Raw genomic sequence first — 21,924 nt, forward strand, 5'->3', positions numbered from 1 at the left:
TTTGACGGCACCAACGATCGTATAATGCAACCACTGATGAAGTGTAACCTTCTACTATCAAGTAATACAGGTTTATTCATAGTCATGCCACGAATAATAAACAATATAGACAGAGTCCACATACCGCGTGACTTCGACAGTCTGCGTGAAGTATCCTTCATAAGGTATTTGTACGACATAGCGCCAAACACCTTGGTAGTTGCGGGCGAACACTGGTGTCGCGTACTCGACGCGCGCCGGACATGGTGTGGGGGGACCCTAATTACATAATAATAACAAAAATCAGAAATCTGAGTCAAAAACTAAATAAAAATAAAAAAATCATATAAAAAATTATTAACTAAGATGGGTACTTGTATGTTGTGATGTAAGTCAAAGAAAGTTAACAGAAATTTAAAGTCATGTCACAGTCAAATTTGACTGTTCAATTGAACTAGGGGTTTTTTTCGGAAAAGGAAGACAAACGAGTACGTACGGGCCACAACCAGAGGAATCACAGCAACGTTGAAATGAGCCTACATGGTTTTCGGCGCTCAAATCCGGTAGTTTTGTTTGATAACAAATCCACTCAATCAGAAATGAGCCTAATAAGGCTCATTTCCTGAAGATATTTTTTTCCGAAAGCAGGGTCACACGCCAAATGCTCTAAAACCCTCAGGACGCAATGCACGGAACGTTAAGCCAATATAGCACTGCTTTTGATAATACATTTTAACAATTTCTGCCTTGTTGTAGCGTGTAGCGTTCCATGATGAACTTTAAGCGAACAAGATGGCAGCTATGCGCTGTCGAAAATCGCGCCTATATATAAAAACCCTTTACCAAGTTTAATTTTATGTAGATATTAATTCCGAATTATAAATTTAGCCTCACGCCTGCAATTACACTATGTCCCCTCTGATATTAAAAATAATAATTCAACCCTGAACCATTAAAACTAGATATAAATTGCTCCTCACCTCATGTCTGTGAGGGGTGTGCGGACTATGAGGAACCCCGGGATCTTCTCGTCGCTCTGGTCCACTACTTTCACCGCTTATTGCTCGGTATAACATGCAGAATCTGAAAAAATAACATAATATGGATAAAAATATGACTAAATGCGTCATGCTGATAACTAGGTAGTGGTGGCTTATTGATTCTGTCGTCGGAAACTACTTCATTTTGTCAAAAATAAAGGATCTTACGTAACGTAATTAAATATAATCTGCTTCTGGACGCAGACGTGGTCGCTAACTATGGACCTTATGAGAAAGCTCAAAGCCTCTCGGCTCGCAGTTAACCTGCGAGATCTAATCAGAAACAAGGAAAGCCGTAGGAGAACCAAAGTTACCGACACAGCCCAAATGATTGCGAAAGTGAATTGGCAGTGGGCAGGTCCTCGAATGGCGGTCACGTACCGGAAGGCGCAGTGTTGGTAGGTCCCACATAAGATGGACCGACGGTCCGAAATACGTTGGATGCAGTACAGGTTGGTGCAGGACCGATCGTGGTGGAAATCTTTGGGGTCTTTTGGGGAGATTTTATTTAAAAATTTATTGCGTGGTATACGGCTATTTGAACTCGGCTCCATCAAAACTCCGGTTTTCATTTTTTAAACTATAAGGTAGTGTAGTATATAAGATTGATTTATTGTTATACTATTATTATAATTTTAATTATAATTCTTACGCTTTTTACTTTTTTACGCACCGCAACGCCCCATAAGGAAATCGTAAAAAATATAGTCGAATTGAGAACCTCCTCCTTTTTTTAAAGTCGGTTAGAAAAATAACCTGACAACCCCATTGCTTCAATGGAGTGTACGCACGTGCAGGTAGGTATTTTATCAACAAGGCTTAGGTTCCATACTGGTACATAATATTATGTCTACTGTGCTACAAGCAAACACTCGAATCGAATAGAACATTTTTAAGACTGATATTTTCAAATTTTGGACACTTTACTTTACTTGTAATTTTTTAATACCTACACAATTATTGTTTCTAATAATTAATTAAATGGATATCCAAATCTCTTTTGCTTGATTTCTCTTTGATTGCCATAGTTGTACAGAAAAGTTTTGGGTGCCCGTTATATAATAAGTACCTATTTAGTATTTGTTACGCGGAACAATACCATCAAAACCTAAAGAAATAGAAATTATGTTTAAAGAAAATAGTAAGTCTTACAACAACTTTAATAAGTCTAATCGGCTAGGATACATGGTTCTATTTAAATAAGTTCCGATGCCTTCCTTCCGGCTAAATCTCTAGATTAATTCGATGGTACTTTTTCCATTCCCTTTGAAAATGGTTGGTTGTAGTCGCTTGAACTATCTTGCCACTTCATGTCAAATACTTCTCTTTGAAAAATGCATTTTTTTAATGAAAATAAGGGACGAGACGAACAGGACGTTCAGCAGATGGTAACTGATACGTTCTGCCCATTACAATGAAGTGCCGCTCAGGATTCTTGCAAAACCCAAAATATCTGAGCGGCATTACAATTGCGCTTGTTACCTTTAGACATAAGATGTTAAGTCTCGTTTGCCCAGTAATTTCACTAGCTACGGCGCCTTTCAAACCGAAACACTGTAATGTTTAGGTACACATTAGCTACTGCTTCACGGCAGAAATAGGCGCCGTTGTGGTACCCATAATCAAGCCGGCAATCGGCATCCTGCGCATAGGAGCCACCCACTGGATAAACACCTAGCGGTGTTCTTTTATTATTTTCATTTTCAGATCCAATTCACCAAACGTTAGATACCTACCTAAGTAGGTAGAAAGTAAGTACTTTCTATATCAAAATGCTTGTTAATTATAATTTAATTTTTATAATAGTATTAGGTAACAAACAGAAAAAATATAAAGTTGAATTTAGAACTACTCCTCTTTCTTACTTCGTTCTATCTAGCTGTCAGTTTTACATTTCTAACCGACTTCAAAAACGTTGTCAATTCAGTTTTTGAAGTCGGTTAAGATAAACGTAGTTTTTTTTTTATATCTTATTAACTTAGATGACGTTGTGACTTTGACATGTCTCAGACATGTGTCAGCTGACATGTCATCTGATCAAAGAGCAACTCGGTCAACCTTTGTAGTTTGTAGGTGTTGGAATAATTGTTACACACTCACACACTGCACTTTCAAAAGTTTTAAGTTGAAAAGTTTTGAAGTTAGTTATGTTTACATGTAATTTGAAGCTCTATTTACATATAGTTAGAACTCTAGTTTAATTGTATTATCTATGGACGGTTTGAAGTATGAAACTTTGAAGTGATTGACATAAACAGTGCTGCTGAGGTTATGTTTATACAATTTTCTTAACAATAATTGTTGTAAAATAAATATCAATGTATTTTTGATACAATCTAAAATGTCCTCTGCTTTAGTGCGACAAGCTCTAACATTAGTTGATGAGGAGGGTATGGATGTTCGGTTATATTTAAGTAAATCAAAACTCATTTAATCAAAATTACAAATAAAGGTTATGTTTTAGAAAACGGTGGTGCTAAGAAAAGCAAGCGGCGTACGGAAGTTAGCTGGCGCACAAACAGTGTGGGTCAAGGTATGTCACAGAACATAGTACATAAGTGTTACGTCATTTAATTGTACCCACTAGGTATCATGGAGTTGGAATAGTGAGCCATATCAATGCCGTCATAAGGTTGTAATAAAAATAAAACTACCGACTCCACGATTATCTGGCGTTTACAACGGTATATTTGACGACACGATAAGCTCTTGAGTAATAAAAATATACTTAATTTCTATTCATAAATAATTTATCAGCACCTAGTGATAAACTGTTGTACTTCCTACCTAACCATTAATTTAAGAACACATTATTTCAGATCCATTCAATCCATATCGACGCAAAACTAAACAGGGAAACCAGAAAGAAAAATTGAAGAAAGTAGATAATACTGCAGAGGATAACATTAGAAAACTACTTGAACTGTCAAAACCTGTTTCTAATTCTGAGGTTGCTCAGAAAGTGAGTTGCACATGGACAATATGTACTTAATACCAATAATGTGTTATTCTGTGCTAACTATTTTGATTGCTTATGTGTTATGACTATTACAGATACTAGAAAGAGCTGTTAAAGGAAAACCATTGCTTGAGAAAGTTGAAACGAAGAAGGAGAACGAAAAGTCAATTTTATTTCCTGAAGAGTCATTTGAATCATTTGAAAACACATATTTTTGTAGCTAACTTTTGCTACATACATTTTTATAATGTATTTATGGACTTACCAGACGCAGTGCTTGGGAAAGTGACTCTTGTGTCCACTCTAGTTGTATTTACATTGTTTATATTTTGGGTCAACTCATATCCCTTCATAGACGACGGTGAGTACCTATTTAATTAAAATCTTTTAAATTTTTCAATATTTTCTAAAACATAATCCTACATATTTTATTAAACTGGTTCTCAGACTCTATACACATTATTAATTATATTCTAGGATTTCTACTTCTATTATGTATTATTTCTAATAGACATTTTAAACAATATGTTATGTTCTTAAAGTGATAACCCTCACTTCTAGGATTAATACACAAATAAAATTTGAAAAACAAAATTTTATGAATGATGTGGGATTCAAACCCACGACCTCCGGCGTTCCGTGCCGGTGCTCTAACTAACTGAGCTAACCGTTCGAGTACCTCCTTGTTATAAAATTCTGTTTGCTTTGTTCAACTCTCAGGTTGTGGCTTCATCTACAGGATCTACTTTACAGTTGATAACCTGCTCAACCCCAATATTTTGCATATTAGGAAATTTACTTGAGATGTCCCTCTTGTAAATCTAAACAATATGTTATTAATCCTAGAAGTGAGGGTTATCACTTTAAAATATTAGGGTTGAGCAGGTTATCAACTGTAAAGTAGATCCTGTAGATGAAGCCACAACCTGAGAGTTGAACAAAGTAAACAGAATTTTATAATGAGGTGGTACTCGAATGGTTAGCTCAGTTGGTTAGAGCACCAGCACGGAACTCCGGAGGTTGTGGGTTCAAAATCCCACATTGTTCATAAAATTTTTATTTTCAAATTTAACTTTGAAGACATTTTAAGTTTCTTTTCATAAATTTCATACTTAACTGCTAGGGCTATTAATGTTATTATGTTAAATGTATATATTATAGTGTTACGTTATGTATGTAGAAAATAAAACATGGCTGAGTGAAGATATACAATAGAAACCTAGATTGTAGGTTACGGTTGTGTTGCAATAAGAATAGTATGTTTGTTATTGTATATGTATCAAAATTTATTACAGTAATTCATATCAATGAGGCTTACATTTTGAGAATTAATTTATCACACATCACATGGGTCTCAGTGAAACAGGGCTGCAGTGAACTGTACCAAAGCCACTTTACAAACCATAACCATACATTTTGAGACAAATTGTATGGTTATTGTTTTACATATTGTGTTATTGGTACTGACATCAATATTTTAATAAGCTAGTTTTATCTAAATATATGTTTTATGTGTGTACTACTATATACTGTACTATATATCGTTGTCTTGTACCCATAGTACAGGCTATGCCTAGTTTGTGGCAAGATAATTTGTATAAGTGTGTCAATATAATAAAAAAATGCAAAACTCAGCTAGTATAGGCGGACCGTTTATCTGAGTCTTCGCCTGCGCGGTACAGGGGCACGGGGGTATGACGACAAAGGGGACTGAGACAGGCGGGCGAATTTTTGTAATCGCTCATTTCACTAACCGCCCCCGCCGCCCGCACCTGCCTCAGTTCCCTTTGTCGTCATACCCCCGCGCCCCTGTACCCCGCAGGCGAGGACTCAGATAAACGGTCGGTCTAAAGTCACTTGTATTTCTCATTACCAGATGTTATTTAATGTTTTCACCAATATTTGTTTTTTGAATTTTTTTTCAGAGCTTCCTATTTACAAATATATTCCAAATCCACAGTGGGGTCTTCTGTTCTGTGCTGTTTGGGGACTTTTTTTTATCGGGGGGCTCATGTGTTTTACACTATACCATCTGTACCCATATTTATAAAGATGTCCAACTGGGTGATTATAGGTATATCAGGTGTAACTTGTGGTGGAAAGACAACATTATCAAATAGACTTAAAGACTTATTAGTTCCTGTGTATGTGTTTCATCAAGATAAATACTTCTACCCTGATGATAGTCCACATCATGTCAAGTGTCAGAACTTAGATCATAATAACTATGATATATTGTCAGCACTGGATATGGACACAATGTATAATGATATTGTCAGTTTGATGCGGGGTGAGAATAAGAGTCACTACAGTTGTGAAGTGAGAGCAGAGGGCAAGTTGGAGGTTCCCGGAAAGAAATTTGTCATCATTGAAGGGTTCACTGTGTTGAACTATAAACCTATTATGGAATTATGTAATTTAAGGTCAGTTATTAAATAAATCAAGAACCAAAATAAATACATCTTCACTGCTAGCATGTGTCAGATTCATTCACATTGCGTTTGTCCAATACATTTTCTTCCATTCAACCTCAAAGTATGAATAGACATTATTATTATTATAATATTCAGCAGTTTGACTGATAATTCAAATTCAAATATTTTTATTCAAAATAGGATTCAAAATCACTTTATGAACGTCAAAAATTACCACACATTCAAAAAAGACTGCCTCAAACCTGAGAAGAATGGGCGCAAGAAACTCAGTGGGCATGTTTTTTTAAATATTAAAATATGGATTACAATGTGATATCGTACAATAAACATTTATAATTAAAGAGCCTGAGTGTGTTCATTCCCAGTCTGTGGTGTCATTAAGAAAATTGTTTATGCTATAGTAACCTTTCCCACACAAAAGTTTTTAACAATTCTTTTAAATTTCATAACAAATTTGTTTTGTACATTTTCTGTGATCATATTCTAGAAACATATACATCGCCCAACAAAAGACTTACTAACCGAGTAGTAGGCATAACAAGTTTATGTTTGTTCCTCGTGTTAACATTATGAATGTCACAGTTTCTAGAAAATTCCTCATTGTGCTTATGAACATACAGAACATTATCAAAAATATATTGAGAAGCAACAGTCATAATGTTTATTTCTTTAAATTTTTCTCTTTGATTCTTTAGGACCTAGGTTATAAATCGCGCGAAAAGCCCTCTTCTGCAGCACAAAGATGGTATTAATATCGGCCGCACTGCCCCATAACAATATACTATACTCCTCCTACCTCGTGGAGATGAATTACTTAATTTAGGATTTAAATTATTTTTGAAGTCGTTTGTTTTAAAGAGACTCTCTTCTTTTAAAGAGAATCATCTCATAAGAGTATTGCATACTAAATATTTCACATTATAACTATTTAGTAACAGGACTATCTCAGCAGACCATTGGTGTTTTTGGTATAGGTCTAGTTGATATTGGCAGTTTGGGAGAAAACTTTTCACCTTGTGTTGTAGCTAAGTTTTATCAAAATTTTTGATTTTGATACAATACAATTTGATTACTTATTGCTTGAGCAGAATTAAATTTTAATATCATTTGTGTCTAGAAGGTATGGTAGATCATTCATGTAAACAAGGAAAAGGAATGGTCCAAGGACAGATCCTTGTGGTATCACATTGAGAAGAAGTCTTCAAGAGATCTCTTGCCTCACAATGATGACAATATAATTGCTAATAAGATCATAATCTGTTTTCAACTGACAGATATTACTTTATACTGGAGTATGGCATTTGTTTCGAGCGGCGCACGATGCGACTGTACGACCCGCCCGACATCGACGGTTACTTCGAGCAGTGCGTGTGGCCTGAGCATCTGCGGTACCGGGCTGAGGTGAGGCTGCTTTTAGATCACGACTTTGTCTTTCATTTTGAGAGCACCATGTGAGGCTGCATAACAGCTCTGTGTTATGTGGCGGTTAGGAGGATAGAAGGATAAACGGGCATGCGGGTCAATTGATGGTGAGTGATCACCGCTGACCAAACTCTTGGAACACCACGTACAATGACATCCTTGTAGGTGGGTGTGGGTTTACACAAAGGCTCCGATGTGCTATCGACTCGGAAACATCGCACAAAGAATATCGTTCTAATTTCCTTCAATCCCTATAATAAATTTACAATGAAGACAATTGAGCAAAACACTAAGGCATGAAGCGGTATGCGGAGTACTGGAACCGAGACAGTTTGGGCAGCTGTGAGTTGTCAAACTGACACAGGAGTGTCCATACCAGATCTTCTGTTTGGGTTACTAGTAATCTTACAGCACCTCCTTAATTCGTAATAAATGTGTTTAATTCCCAATAATACCTACTGTATGTACATTATGTTGAAACAGATAGAAAAAGACGGGCGCGTCACTCTCCTGGACGGAACCAGACCCGACGTGTTGGACACTGTGGTCGGGGACCTCACCAGCTGCGGGCCTGTCTAGAGCCAGCCTCTCAACCCAGCCCCTCCGGCCGTATCATGTGTTCAATAAATTAGTTTATCTAATATCTACACACAGTTGTTTCCTTACGTATAAAGTATTTTTTTTATAAACTGAAATTAAGTAGGCCTATAGTTCTTTATTTTAATTAACAGTCCATATAAAGTGGAGAATTATTGAGGTAGGACGTAGGTACAACTTAAATTTAATTATTTTATATATAAGGCAGCATTATTAAACTAATTGACATAGCTCAATATCTATTATTATACGCTTTATATTAGCTTCACCTGTATGTTTGTATGTTTGTAACCGACTTCTTTGGGCGCGATTTTGACCCACTTTACGGCTAGATTTCGTTCAAACTTTGTAGATTTATCGAGGACCGATGACATTACACTAATTTGAATAAGAAATTAAAAATTAATAATAGTTAAAAAAAACTAAAAAGCACGCTTTATATAAAATTCAACTAAAAAATAGAAAATAAATTTAAATTGAAAATAGTGTAAAAAATATATTTTATTGTAAAAAAAGCGTGGGGTGCTTTTTAAGATATTAAAATAATAATTCTTTTACACCCCACGCTTTTTTTTACAATAAAATATATTTTTACACTATTTTCAATTTAAATTTATTTTCTATTTTTAGTTGAATTTTAAATAAAGCGTACTTTTTAGTTTTTTTTAACTATTATTTTTTTAATGTAAACCATCCTGCTATCCGAAATTCTGAATAACATTGTGTTGTATTAAACTTATTAAAACATTGATAGTCTCATAGTCCAAATATTCGTGACCAAACATATATATAATCTAGACATCCTATAAACTTGTTTAAATTCTTTCTATTCTGTCCATATGGTTTCTATAAAAGTATGCCTCTTTGAAGACTGGCAGACGAACCCACGATGAGTCGGTACCAAACAATTATAATGTAATTTTAATTTTGTTAATTGAGACTTGTAAGGCTTACACTCTTAAAATAAATCCCAATTGTTTACACAATCTATATGCGGTACAAATGACAATTGAGAGTCTATGACGATATCCATATGACGAAGCAGTGTAATACGTGATAAATCTTTACCGAATAAACTATTTCTGTTATTAATGTTGTGTTTTCTACTATAACGCTAATTAGATGATATTTATCTAAATATAAAAACATTTTATTTTCGACACAATATGTGTCTGAAAGATGATTGTGAAATATTCTAACATCTGCGTAAAGTAATAAATATATTGGAATAACTAGCTATAATAACAAAAATATCTTTTATATAGAGTTTAAATAATAACGGCCCAAAGTTGGATCCTTGAGGGCCACTGGAACTTATTTCTATATATTATTATTGTGATGCGAACAGTGAAACCCTTCAAACAACCACTTGAGTCCTTTTTTCTATATTACTTGTAGTGTTTAGACAAATTTGGTCAAAATACTTGGCAAAATCAGTATACACCATATCAGTGAATAATAATAAATTGGTATCGACACTCTGAACCCAAAAGAAACCTTGCTGATTAGAATCAACAAAAGTTCAAACAGCCTGAGAAGTTTGAACATCCAAGAATTTTTACAAACTGACACATCTTTTGTTGTACGAACTTATCTAAATTTTAAAGATATTTTATTTTAAAAATACCCGCTGAGTTTCATACGCCCCTTCTTCTCAGGTCTGGGTCTACCCAAGGGTAAGTTAAGGTAGTTTTTGCCGTTTTTGAATAAATAATATTTTACAGTGTTGATTTGAACCTTATTTTGAATAAAAAATATTTGAATTTGAATAGTTAAATCGATAATGTTTTTTTTTTAAATATATATAAACAGTTTTATTTATTAAGACAAGTATAAATGAAATTAGTTCAACTTTTATCTAATATGTAAAATTCTCATGTCGCGGTGTTTATAGTTAAACTCCTTCGAAACGGCTTGACCGATTCTCATGAAATTTTTGAGTGCATATTGGGTAGTCTGAGAATCGGCCAACGTCTATTTTTCATCCCCCTAAATGTTAAGGGTGGTAACAGATTCTTCTATTTGACTGCATGCCTTAGGCGTTGCGTAGAGATGTGGGTTCGCTCTGCATCTTTAACGGCATTTATCACGGGGAGCTAAGGAGTGGTTCGGTTTGATATCAGCGGCCGAATTTCACCAAGGGACATTACGTCAAAATGGAAAGTTGACGTCTGGCACTCCACAACCGCCCGGTTTTCAACTTGCCTCGTACTGGCACTTTGTGGAATCTATTACCGGTTGCAATTTTCCCGATCCGATACTTCAGGATCTTGCAACACATCTCTCGACCCCTGGATTTGCGGATGTCTCGTGCCCGTTTGCCTTCTTTTATAAACTATCACTCTTTCGAACGCATTGACGTGATCATAGTAATGTTAAGGACACGTTTACAGTTATAACGGTTGAAATATCTGGAATGCTCGGATAGGATTGCTAATTTGTATAACGTGTTTATGGCGCTTGTTTCTATTCAAATATAAGTAGGTTCAACACTCACACTCCGTTTCCCTCGCACAGCTTGCGTCCCTGTCGGTTGTCGCTGCCGTCTGCGGCGCGGTGTTCCATGGGCATGTCCCTCGCGTCCGCGGACCGCTTGCCGCGCTCCTCCAGTCTGGGTGGTCATGAATATTTAATATAATTAGGTAATGTACAGTGGCAGAAACACTGCTTCTAGAGCGTAGGTACTTTCTTCCTGAGAAGCAATATTTGGAAATTTCATTTTCTAATAGTCGAGAATAATTAAGCAGATGTAGTGCCTGGCGCTCGCTCAGATAATCTGCTGTGTTTAGTAACGTCTGAACATCGGCTGGGACTGAACTTTGTAAATGTATCCGTTTAAAACGACTACGTTTTTATCTTATACAGCCTACCAGACTTATCTTTTCAAACATAATCCCCAATATTTTCTAGTATTGTAGCGTGTAATCACGGTTACCTACCTACCTATCACTATATTGTACAAAAACGTGACGCTTATTAAACTTCTCCTACACATACTGAACATCAATTTAATAATATTTAAAAAGTTTTTATAATTTTAAGTGATTTCCATCAGTTTTAGTCATATCATATCCAAATTAACCAAATGTTTTGAGTTTTTCTTTAGTGATAATTCCTCCAATAATTGTCTTTTAAACAATTCGACACGTGTTTTTCCTCTACACAAAGCATCCTCAGGACATGTTGACTCGCCAAAATATGACACGAGACGATTTTGGAGAAAAACTCAAAACATTTGGATAGTTATGGATTTCCGCAAAGTAACACCTACTTCAATAAATTTTATGAGCCCTAAGGACAATGTAGGAGTGCCCACCTGTTCTGCTGCAGCTCGGACAGCGATTTGGGCGCGGGAGGCTCGTAGACCTACCTTGCTAGAAAACCAATGCACGGCCCTGAGAACAATGTAAAAGTGCCCACCTGTTGTGCTGCAGCTCGTACTGCAAGTTGGGCGCGGGAGACCCGCAGGCCTACCTTGCTTGAAAACCAATGCACGGCCCTGAGAACAATGTAAAAGTGCCCACCTGTTGTGCTGCAGCTCGTACTGCAAGTTGGGCGCGGGAGATCCGCAGGCCTACCTTGCTTGAAAACCAATGCACGGCCCTGAGAACAATGTAAAAGTGCCCACCTGTTGTGCTGCAGCTCGTACTGCAAGTTGGGCGCGGGAGACCCGCAGGCCTACCTTGCTTGAAAACCAATGCACGGCCCTGAGAACAATGTAAAAGTGCCCACCTGTTGTGCTGCAGCTCGTACTGCAAGTTGGGCGCGGGAGACCCGCAGGCCTACCTTGCTTGAAAACCAATGCACGGCCCTGAGAACAATGTAAAAGTGCCCACCTGTTGTGCTGCAGCTCGTACTGCAAGTTGGGCGCGGGAGACCCGCAGGCCTACCTTGCTTGAAAACCAATGCACGGCCCTGAGAACAATGTAAAAGTGCCCACCTGTTGTGCTGCAGCTCGTACTGCAAGTTGGGCGCGGGAGACCCGCAGGCCTACCTTGCTTGAAAACCAATGCACGGCCCTGAGAACAATGTAAAAGTGCCCACCTGTTGTGCTGCAGCTCGTACTGCAAGTTGGGCGCGGGAGACCCGCAGGCCTACCTTGCTTGAAAACCAATGCACGGCCCTGAGAACAATGTAAAAGTGCCCACCTGTTGTGCTGCAGCTCGTACTGCAAGTTGGGCGCGGGAGACCCGCAGGCCTACCTTGCTTGAAAACCAATGCACGGCCCTGAGAACAATGTAGGAGTGCCCACCTGTTGTGCTGTAGCTCGGACAGCGAGTTGGGCGCGGGGGGCCCGTAGCCGGCGGGGGAGGGGGAGGGGGCGGCCACGTGCGCCACGCGCGGCAGGGCGTCGTCGGCGCGCAGCACGGGCAGCGTACGGGACAGGTAGCGGAGGGTGTGGTTACGGATCAGCTCACTGTGAACCAAACAAATTTAAATTCAAATATTTTTATTCAAAATAGGATGTGACATCACTTATTGAAAGGTAAAAACTACCACCCATTCTAGAACGAATGCCTCAGACCTGAGAAGAATGGGCGTAACAAACTCAGCGGGCCTCTTTTTTGTTCATCAAAGAAATATGATTACAAAGTAATATTGTACAATTAAACTTATTACTTAATAGCCTGAGGGCGGTCGCTCCATTCCCAATCTGTGGTATCATTAAAAAAGTCATTTATGTTATAGTAACCCTTACCACACAAACGTTTTTAACAGTTCTTTTGAATAAGGCAATACTTGTTTTGAACATTTTCTTGGATCTTGTTGTAAAAGCATATACATCGCCCCACAAAAGACATACTAACTCGACTTAGCTGAGTAGTAGGCATTATATTTATGTCTATTCCTGGTGTTAACATTATGGCTATGACAGTTTCTAGCAAATTCACTTATGTACCTATGAACATACATTAAATTATCAAGAATAGGGTATACATTGAAGTACCTATCCCTTTTACCCCTATACCAGAGAAAGGGACAGTAAGTACGTCCAGAAATAACGTAAGCGCTATAAAACAGTCGTAACAAACAAATCAAAATTGTAATGTGTTGGGAACAAAGTTGTGAAGCACATGTTGCAGTTTTGTCTGTTACATGTTATTTTGACTGGGTTTCGCTTGTAATAATATAATGATAACATTATCAATAAACCATGTAGTGAATAATTCAGCATATAATGAATCAATATAACTAAAAATATAAATATTTTATACACATAGGTAGATAGGAGCAATATTAATAGTTTATATCATTAATACATAGGTATGACAAAGATTGAAACATTTAAGTTTTTTATGGAAAAGGAGGACAAACGAGCATACGGGTAACCTGGTGTTAATTGATCACCGCCGCCCACATTCTCTTGCAACACCAGAGGAATCACAGGAGTGTTGCCGGCCTTTAAGGAAGGTGTATACGCTTTCTTTTCGTAGTACGTGGAAGAAAGCTCCTTGAAAACCGCACTGTGGAGGACCGCCACACTTCCAGATGGTGGGGATATCCTAATTTATTGTTCCTAATTAATTAAATGTTTTTGTTCTTACGATAATTTATTTAACGCGTATTTTGTGTTGCATATGTGGATTGAGTATTAGGTACATGAATACATATTCATTCGTTATTTCCTTTTTAATGATGTGTCTTCAAGTTACACTAAGCTGTACCTTGAACTCCATTGATCTCACAAGTTTCGTGGAACAGACACAAAACGGGATGAGTTGGAAGTGAAATAACGCAGCTGTTACGACTGGCCAATGGTACAAAATTAAAACGTCTGGAACTTATGTAAGTATAATTAAGAAGTATTTATATAGGCAATATAGATTAGAAGCCTTGTCTCTGATTAAACAATATTAGATTTCTATTTGGATACTTACAAAGGATAGGGTTCCCCGCTAGGGTTCTGGCCCATGGGGTTCCGCGGAATTATGCCGCGGTTGAGGTCCCCGCACAGGTTGTCTGCAGACACGTGCGCGCGGGATTCCGCCCCCTGCGCGCACTCGGTGGCTACTTGCCGGTAGGGGGGCGCGCGCACCCTGTCGACACCAACACAGATGCCATTATAAAAACAATTTACCACTGATTATTTATCAATATTAAGACGACAATTATGCGCCCAAATTTAAAAATGCGAGACAAAAAAAAAATATTATTACAATTTTTTTTTCACTAAAAGCCTGAAAAACAAAAAAAAATTATGAAACTTGGCTTGTGGATTATTTTAAAAGCCATGATCTTAGCTCTCCTAAAATGTTATAACAACTAATAACTTATTTTAAAGAAACACAAAAAAAAATCACAATCACACAGGAAGCAGCAGGTCTACTCGCAAAATCGACAACGATATATTCAAAACGAAACGATAATACTCCGAATATATCGCACCTACCCTACTCTAACAAATAATATTCGTATTCCGTATAGTTTATCGTAACAACATCGTTACCATAGACTAATATTTTGAGTTTTTTACGATGTTAGAGGGAATGAATTATGCGCAAACCTTGAAAAACAAAATATTATCTGTTCTATGTCGCTGATAAGTGTCAAAAGTCAAAACATAGCTTAGGTGCTAAGGACCATGCCGGACTCTGCATCACCAATTTGGTATCATTTACACAACATGTAATTATTCAAAAATTATATAATGAATTTAATATGACCATTTAAAATTGAATAAATAAAACTAAACTTGCGCATAATAAAATGTAAAAAAAAGTAATTCAACCCTTCTTGTCGACTTCCTATTTCTCAGGCGGCCATTTGCATTACTTTCTACGCATAAACGATCAACAAAATGACTCAACTTACTTGGTAGTAAAAAAAACCTGTTGTATAGTAAATCGCATATAATTATTTGAATAATATTTATTAAATATTATTATTGTATGTCAAATATACTTTTTTTTAATTAACTGGCTCCGTCGACTGAATGTCGACGATTCGGCCAAGGTCAAGGTGTAGAGATTTTTTATTTTAATTTATCTGATTGAAGTTTTTAGTAAGATTTTTTATTTTAATTTATCTGAAAGAGCTGATTTAAAAGGAAATGATTGGTTTAAATAGCCGTGGTTTTTTTTGTGAACTGAAGAATTGGCAACAAGTGTTAGTACGGTTAGTTATAAACACCCATAATATTAACTACCTTTTTAAGGGAGAAATGTGTGAAAGTACTAAGTAAGTAAGTATACACTTGAAACGATAATAGCAACGACAGCCTAGAAGGTGTCGTTGAGATTATCGTAAAAGTGACGTTTGATTATTTGTCAAATTCGAATATTCGTCTCTGACATTTTCAACTAAGAGTAGGGCTAGGACTGATAATTTTGAAAAATGTTTCGTTCATTCGATCATTGTTTCGAAATTGAATACGATATAACTAAGAGTAGGATTCGACACGACTAATGCCACGATATATCGAATATTGATTTTAGGAGTAGGTCCTCAGGCGAGAAATTCGTTATTCGAACTAAGCTTAAGGTCATTTTTATAAAATTTCCATAAAATTAATTAAAAACATAACCAATATACATTTAAAAAAATACAAATGTAAAATAAAATTTAGAACCAGTAACAATTTAGTAGTAATAACAATTAACAACTATTGGTTGCGCCAATAAGCTTCATATAATGGGGCTAACTTGGATCGCGATGTCATTCGCGAAACCATAACAATAAGTAACGATTAAGACATTTTGTAACTAAGCCTAATTAAAGTTTCAGTTAAATTATAGTTTCCTGCGAGATCGAATCAGAAATGAGGAGAATCAAAGTCACCGTCATAATGATTGCGAAACTGAAGTGACGGTGGGCAGGGCACATAGTTAGACGGACAGATGGCCGGTGGGGCAGAAAAGTCCTCGAATGGCGACCACGTTCCGGAAGACGCAGTGTTGGTAGGCCCCCCACAAGATGGACCGATGATCTCGTCAAGATCGCCGGAATACGTTGGGTGAGGGCAGCGCAGGTCCGATCGTCGTGGAAATTATTTATTTATTTATTTTATTTATAAAGATTAGGGACAAGACGAGCAGGACGTTCAGCTGATGGTAATTAATACGCCCTGCCCATTACAATGCAGTGCCGCTCAGGATTATTGAAAAACCCCAAAAATTCTGAATGGCACTACAACTGCGCTCGTCACCTTGAGACATAAGATCTTGAGTCCCATTTGCCCAGTAAATTCACTAGCTACGGCGCCCTTCAGACCGAAACACTTGCTTATATCGATCTATAGGGGATGCCTTTGTCCAGTAGTGGACGTCTTCCAGCTGATGATGATGATGATTTTACCGCATCGCATTTGCTTCGTTTATAATTCTTGTTTTCACGTCATAACCAAGGGATTTCAAGTAACATACAAATATTTTTTTAAATAAATTTTTGAATTTGTAATTTTGCCTTTTTATTAAAAAGCTAAAACTCCTGATAACTCAAAAATGGTTCACTTTTTCATCATACATATGGGGGTTTAAATTATGGCAAATAGCCACCGCTATCAACTCCTAACGGGAATACGTAGAATTACCAATAACCCTGTATATATATGTATATGGTTAATGATGCTATAAAAATAACATAAGACATACATCCATCTTATACTTAGTCAGTCGTTCCTTATAGGGTTGTCGATGCCAAAAACCACGGGAACAGACCGCCAAGTGACGCGTAAATGATCTCTGAATACTCTCAACTCGCTGTGATTGGTTTGCACAAAAAGGACACTATGCAACACATTCGAGATGTTCGCATATCGTGTACGTATTCAATAATTCATTTAAGCCTAACCGGTCTCTCCTTTTGCTTACTATATTATGTTAGACGAGTTTGAATAGAGGTTTACGAGTTTACCAGGGGGAGGCTCCATTGCACAGGATGCCGGCTAGATTATGGGTATCACAACGGCGCTTATATATGCGGTGAAGCAGTAATGTGTAAGCACACTGTGTTTCAGTCTGAAAGGCGCCGTAGCTAGTGAAATTAATGGGCAAATGAGACTTCTTATGTCTCAAGGTGACGAGCACAATTGCAGTGCCGCTCAGAATTTTTGTTTCAAGAATCCCGAGTGGCATTGTAATGGGCAGGGCGTATCAATTAGCATCAGCTGAACGTCCTGTTCGTCTTGTCCCTTACTGTCATAAAAAAAGGGATCACTTTATTTGGACAATGGTTTGTAGTAGGCAAGAGAATTCCAAATTGTAGAATCAACCGTTTACTTTCGAAATCAATATATTCGAAGTTTGATTTTTGTTTTACGGCACATGAGTAAATAAACCAGGTGTATGGAATGTGCCAAAGTTTACCAAAACCGAGTGGTCGGACGACTCACCGCGGTGGCGTCGCGTTGGGAGACTCGACGAACGCATAGTATCCCTCGGGCGGTTCCTCGCTGTCTGTCTGTGTGTGTGCCTCGTCCGACAGAGCCTTGGACGCGGGCTGCTCCGCTGGCGGCTCGCCCGTCACCAGCGCAGACACCACCTGCCACATAACACACTGGTGTCATCTACGTCCACAGTAACAAATATGGTGACATGACCACAAGGTTACGCTCGTAATCCTAAGTTAAGCAAAACATCAAATAAGTTAATTATTTTGCTAACAAATAAACTTTTAGTTTTGTAGAATTTAAAAAAATATTTAAGTCCATATGCCGATACCGCCGATGCCGGAATTATGGAAGTTATGCCTGACAAAAATAAAATTTTGATATTTAATGATACATAGATAATAATGATGTGAAAACAAGTTTTGTTCCACCTCCTTTGTGCAATTAGTTATTTAATTTGAATTATTCCACCCAACAAGAATCCAAATATTTATATTCTATTATTCAAGCTATTTCGGTAATGTCAGTAGATAATCGACAGCAATGATATCGGTAAATCGTGAATTTGTTCCAAACAAATTGAGTATCTACGTATCTATGTAACTAGCATTTCGTCTCATAAGATATCCTGAAATAAAACCTTGCTAAGTAATATTCTTTACAAGCTCGAAACTTGTAGGTACTAAAAAAATAACATGTGTGCAATTCAAGCGTAGTAGAAGTGACACCTTCAAGATAATGAGATGAATGTTAAATATCGGGAAGAGGATAATTGCACTGTGGGCGACTTATAGCATATTTCTATCTATTTATTTATATTAATTCATATGTCTCTTCTTCAACTATCATCGCATGTACAAAGTAGCAGTAAGTATGATACCAAAACACTGTATAATGTTTCCTATCTCATTTTCTCCCACGTTAAATCTTATGAATTTATGTGTCTGTCTCTTTTTCGTCTTGCTTTTTCGTTTCATCCACTTTCAAATCACAGTGATGCTAAAGAAGTTTTCACTTATCTACCTACCCTATCATTATACAACATCTTCATTGGCCTCAATTCATGGACTCTTGCACGAAATTAAGAATTATGTACATAATGGCAGCCTATTGTTTCACTCAATACCGGCAATTTGACCAAATGACTCTCTCACAACACAATAACAGCGGATCAAATGATCGACGATAGCTCTACAATACAATGTGATGAGCTTTCTCATTCGGGAGGAGATTTAACAATTTCATATTTAAAGGTAAACTAAAAACAATACAAGTCATTTAACTTCTAATATTAATACGAAGGGCTCGAGACCTGGGTCGCAGGCTGATGGATAGTTAGCTTTTCTCCAGGTGAGTAATAATATTATCTACTACTGGCTTAGCGCTAATAACCTATTGATAAATAGCAAGAAAACCAAACATAAAATTTACCGTAGGTAGGTACCAAATATCAAAAATGTATATGCAAGTGTTTTGGTAAACGGAGAGTCGATAAATCCGGTGGACTTTGCTATATTTCTTGGTATTACTCTGGATTCCAAATTACAGTGGGGACCCCATATTGAAGGTTTGGCGAACAGACTTAGTTCTGCAGCATACGCGGTTAAAAAGATTAGACAATTAATTGACATAGATACGGCGCGACTAGTAATACTTTAGTTATTTCCATAGTATTATGTCCTATGGTATTTTGCTATGGGGCAACGCTGCCGATATTAATACAATATATGTGGTGCAGAAGAGGGCTATTAGCGCTATTCATAACCGAGGTTCTAAAGAATTGTTGAGAACAAAATTCAAAGAAATTATCTTGACTGTTGCTTCTCAATATATTCTTGATAATGTTCATAGGCACGAATTTGCTAGAAACTAAAAGGAACAGACATTAACTTATAATGCCTACTATTTGGCCTAATCTAGTTAGTCAGCCTTTTGTGGGGCGATGTAGGTATATCTATGCTTTTACAATGATCCCAGAAAATGAAAACAAAAGTATTACGTTATTCAAAACAATTGTTTAAAAACGTTGGTGCGGTAAAGTGATGTCACATCCTATTTTGAATAAAATTATTTGAATTTGAATCGGTCGGGTTCTTATAATGAAAGTTTCACGTCTACCCACATAATAATGATTGATCCTTGTGTGGATTAGAAATTCAAATACCTAATAAGCAATTCCTTGTTTCTTGTGTAGACTTAGATATGACAACAATACTTGAAGCCTAATTAATATTATTTAAAACAAAAAATAAGGACCTGTTATTTAAAATACTATATGAAAAAAATGGTTATGTTAAATAATACGCGCATAAGTGTATGCCGCTTTGACAGAAAGACTTGACCATTTGTTTCCAGAGCGTTGGTAGTGTTAGAAATCACATCAAAAAGGAATTTGAATGACATCAAATTCTAAAGGTTAGCAATTTTAAGGAAAATAAATGCCTTTTGATTTAAATTTTACGTTGGCTACCTAAATATTTAATCAATTCTTACGGTTAAATAGTAATTATATTTTATAGTAATTATCATTTTAAAATTTACAATTTGTGTTGCGTTATCCGTTTGGAACATATAAATTTAGGTACCTTCACAACGTTCGTAGTAACTCACCCAGGTATATTATGTTTGTTTTCTTTCTCTCACAAAAATCACAATAGAGCGCGTTGAAGTCTTTTTCACCACGGTATATAATAGTGATAGTGATCATATTAATATTATATATTATTACACCACTTACATTGAATTACTCTTATAGAACACGAGCCTCATCAAATCAACTATATATATAATCACAGGAACGTTGCCGGCCTTATAAGATGGAGGTGTTTGTATAAGGTGTGCTTAGGGCGTCCACCTCGTAGAGTGTTAGTAAACCATAATGTAGAGCAACACCACACGTCCATGTGGTGATTTTCGTGCAATGTTTTTTATATTTCAAATGTGTCATTTGATCGACTTTAAACGGCGTTTATGAATGAAGGTCCTTCTAAAGCAGCTATCTACCGTTGGCATTACGAATTTAAGTGCAGTCGACTATCGTTGGGGGATGGAGAAAGAAATAGTCCGTCGACGACTGCTACCGAGGAAAATGTGCTAGCAGTGAAAAATTTAATTGAAGAAAACAAATGTGGAATGGTGCCGTGACATGATCAATAAATTTGCAGCAGGCTTTCTTCGGCGCGCTTACGACATTGTTATAGGTTTATCTTATCCATATTATCTTAAATTATCTTATCCATAAAAGGTTATTTTTTAGTTTCTCAAAACATTCCGAGTGCCACACGTATATAAACTGCAGCACGAGGACTGCCGCGGGCACTAGGCCACACTGGGCGCTCGGGCGGCGACCTTCACCCAGTGACGGCCTCCGGTCAATGAACCGCGCGCCCGCGGACTGCTCTAAATAACCTCTGCTGGTAATAGACTGTAATGTTACTATACTTCCTGTGTTTAGCACATCTAGGTCACAGTCCTCACCTGTATCGACCAAATGAACGTATCTGGTTAAGATCGCCGAAATACGTTGGATGAGGGCAGCGCAGGACCGATCGTTGTGGAGATCTTTGGGGGAGGCCTTTGTCCAGCAGTGGAGGTCTTCTGGCTGATGTGATGAACGTATCCTAGATATACTCATCTGATAGGCCGGGAGCAGTCCTATGAGAGTGTGGGTAGGGGTGATCACCCACCATGAGGTGACACTTACGTTTATCGTCTTTTTATATTAAAAAATACTGTTTGAATACATATGCATTATACTGATAGTACTCTTCCAAAGTGTAAGTCACGTTATAAATATCAAATTGTTTAACATTTGAAATAAATGAGTCAAGATTGAAATGTATATTATTAACATTAATTAGGTACATTTATTTTAAAATGTTGTTATGAAGCGGCAATGGTCAGTGGTCAGTGGGTCACCGGAACCATTCCTCAGTATATTATTATAACTGTTCTCTCGGACTATCGTTGGAATATTATCTGTTGATTTATCTCAACTATCAAATACAATCTTATCAAGCAGTTAAGGCTTAATATGGTAACTTTTCTCTGTATATTTGTATCTACGTGAACTTTGTTTGAAATACTTACTGGTTATATGCTAGAGTACAATTTTGTCATGTCTGATGTTGTTCATTACTTAGATAACTAGGACTTGAAGATAAA

At 37.0% G+C, this 21,924-nt stretch overlaps 2 protein-coding genes and 1 long non-coding RNA gene across 3 annotated transcripts in view; 2 read left to right on the forward strand and 1 right to left on the reverse strand.

Moving 5' to 3' along the window:
• LOC126972991 (uncharacterized) overlaps positions 1-21,924 on the reverse strand; it is a 34,243-nt gene that overhangs the window by 5,626 nt on the left and 6,693 nt on the right. The window contains exons 2-7 of the mRNA XM_050820111.1: positions 17,764-17,912; positions 14,312-14,470; positions 12,685-12,849; positions 10,930-11,043; positions 960-1,062; positions 125-258 (exon numbers count right to left, since the gene is read on the reverse strand). Coding sequence (XP_050676068.1) covers positions 125-258; positions 960-1,062; positions 10,930-11,043; positions 12,685-12,849; positions 14,312-14,470; positions 17,764-17,912 — 824 coding nt within the window. The remainder of the gene's footprint in view (positions 1-124; positions 259-959; positions 1,063-10,929; positions 11,044-12,684; positions 12,850-14,311; positions 14,471-17,763; positions 17,913-21,924) is intronic.
• LOC126973038 (uncharacterized) lies at positions 3,084-3,919 on the forward strand. Its single transcript, XR_007731251.1, has 3 exons — positions 3,084-3,287; positions 3,484-3,552; positions 3,839-3,919. It is a non-coding gene; the product is annotated as an uncharacterized LOC126973038 (long non-coding RNA).
• On the forward strand, positions 4,189-8,484 carry LOC126973025 (nicotinamide riboside kinase 1). Its single transcript, XM_050820154.1, has 4 exons — positions 4,189-4,339; positions 5,904-6,401; positions 7,688-7,814; positions 8,319-8,484. The coding sequence occupies exons 2-4, from the start codon at positions 6,031-6,033 to the stop codon at positions 8,412-8,414; spliced, it is 594 nt and encodes a 197-aa protein (XP_050676111.1). The 5' UTR covers positions 4,189-4,339; positions 5,904-6,030; the 3' UTR covers positions 8,415-8,484.

This window comes from Leptidea sinapis, chromosome 28 (genome assembly GCF_905404315.1).
Source record: "Leptidea sinapis chromosome 28, ilLepSina1.1, whole genome shotgun sequence".
NCBI lineage: Eukaryota > Metazoa > Arthropoda > Insecta > Lepidoptera > Pieridae > Leptidea > Leptidea sinapis.

What these genes read in the sequence shown, in the direction of transcription:
- LOC126973025 (XM_050820154.1), top strand. Translation starts at nt 6,031, where the DNA reads ATGTCCAACTGGGTGATTATAGGTATATCAGGTGTAACTTGTGGTGGA. An exon ending in ATGGAATTATGTAATTTAAG is followed by an intron (nt 6,402 to 7,687) that starts GTCAGTTATTAA and finishes TTCAACTGACAG; the next exon opens with ATATTACTTTATACTGGAGT. An exon ending in ATCTGCGGTACCGGGCTGAG is followed by an intron (nt 7,815 to 8,318) that starts GTGAGGCTGCTT and finishes ATGTTGAAACAG; the next exon opens with ATAGAAAAAGACGGGCGCGT.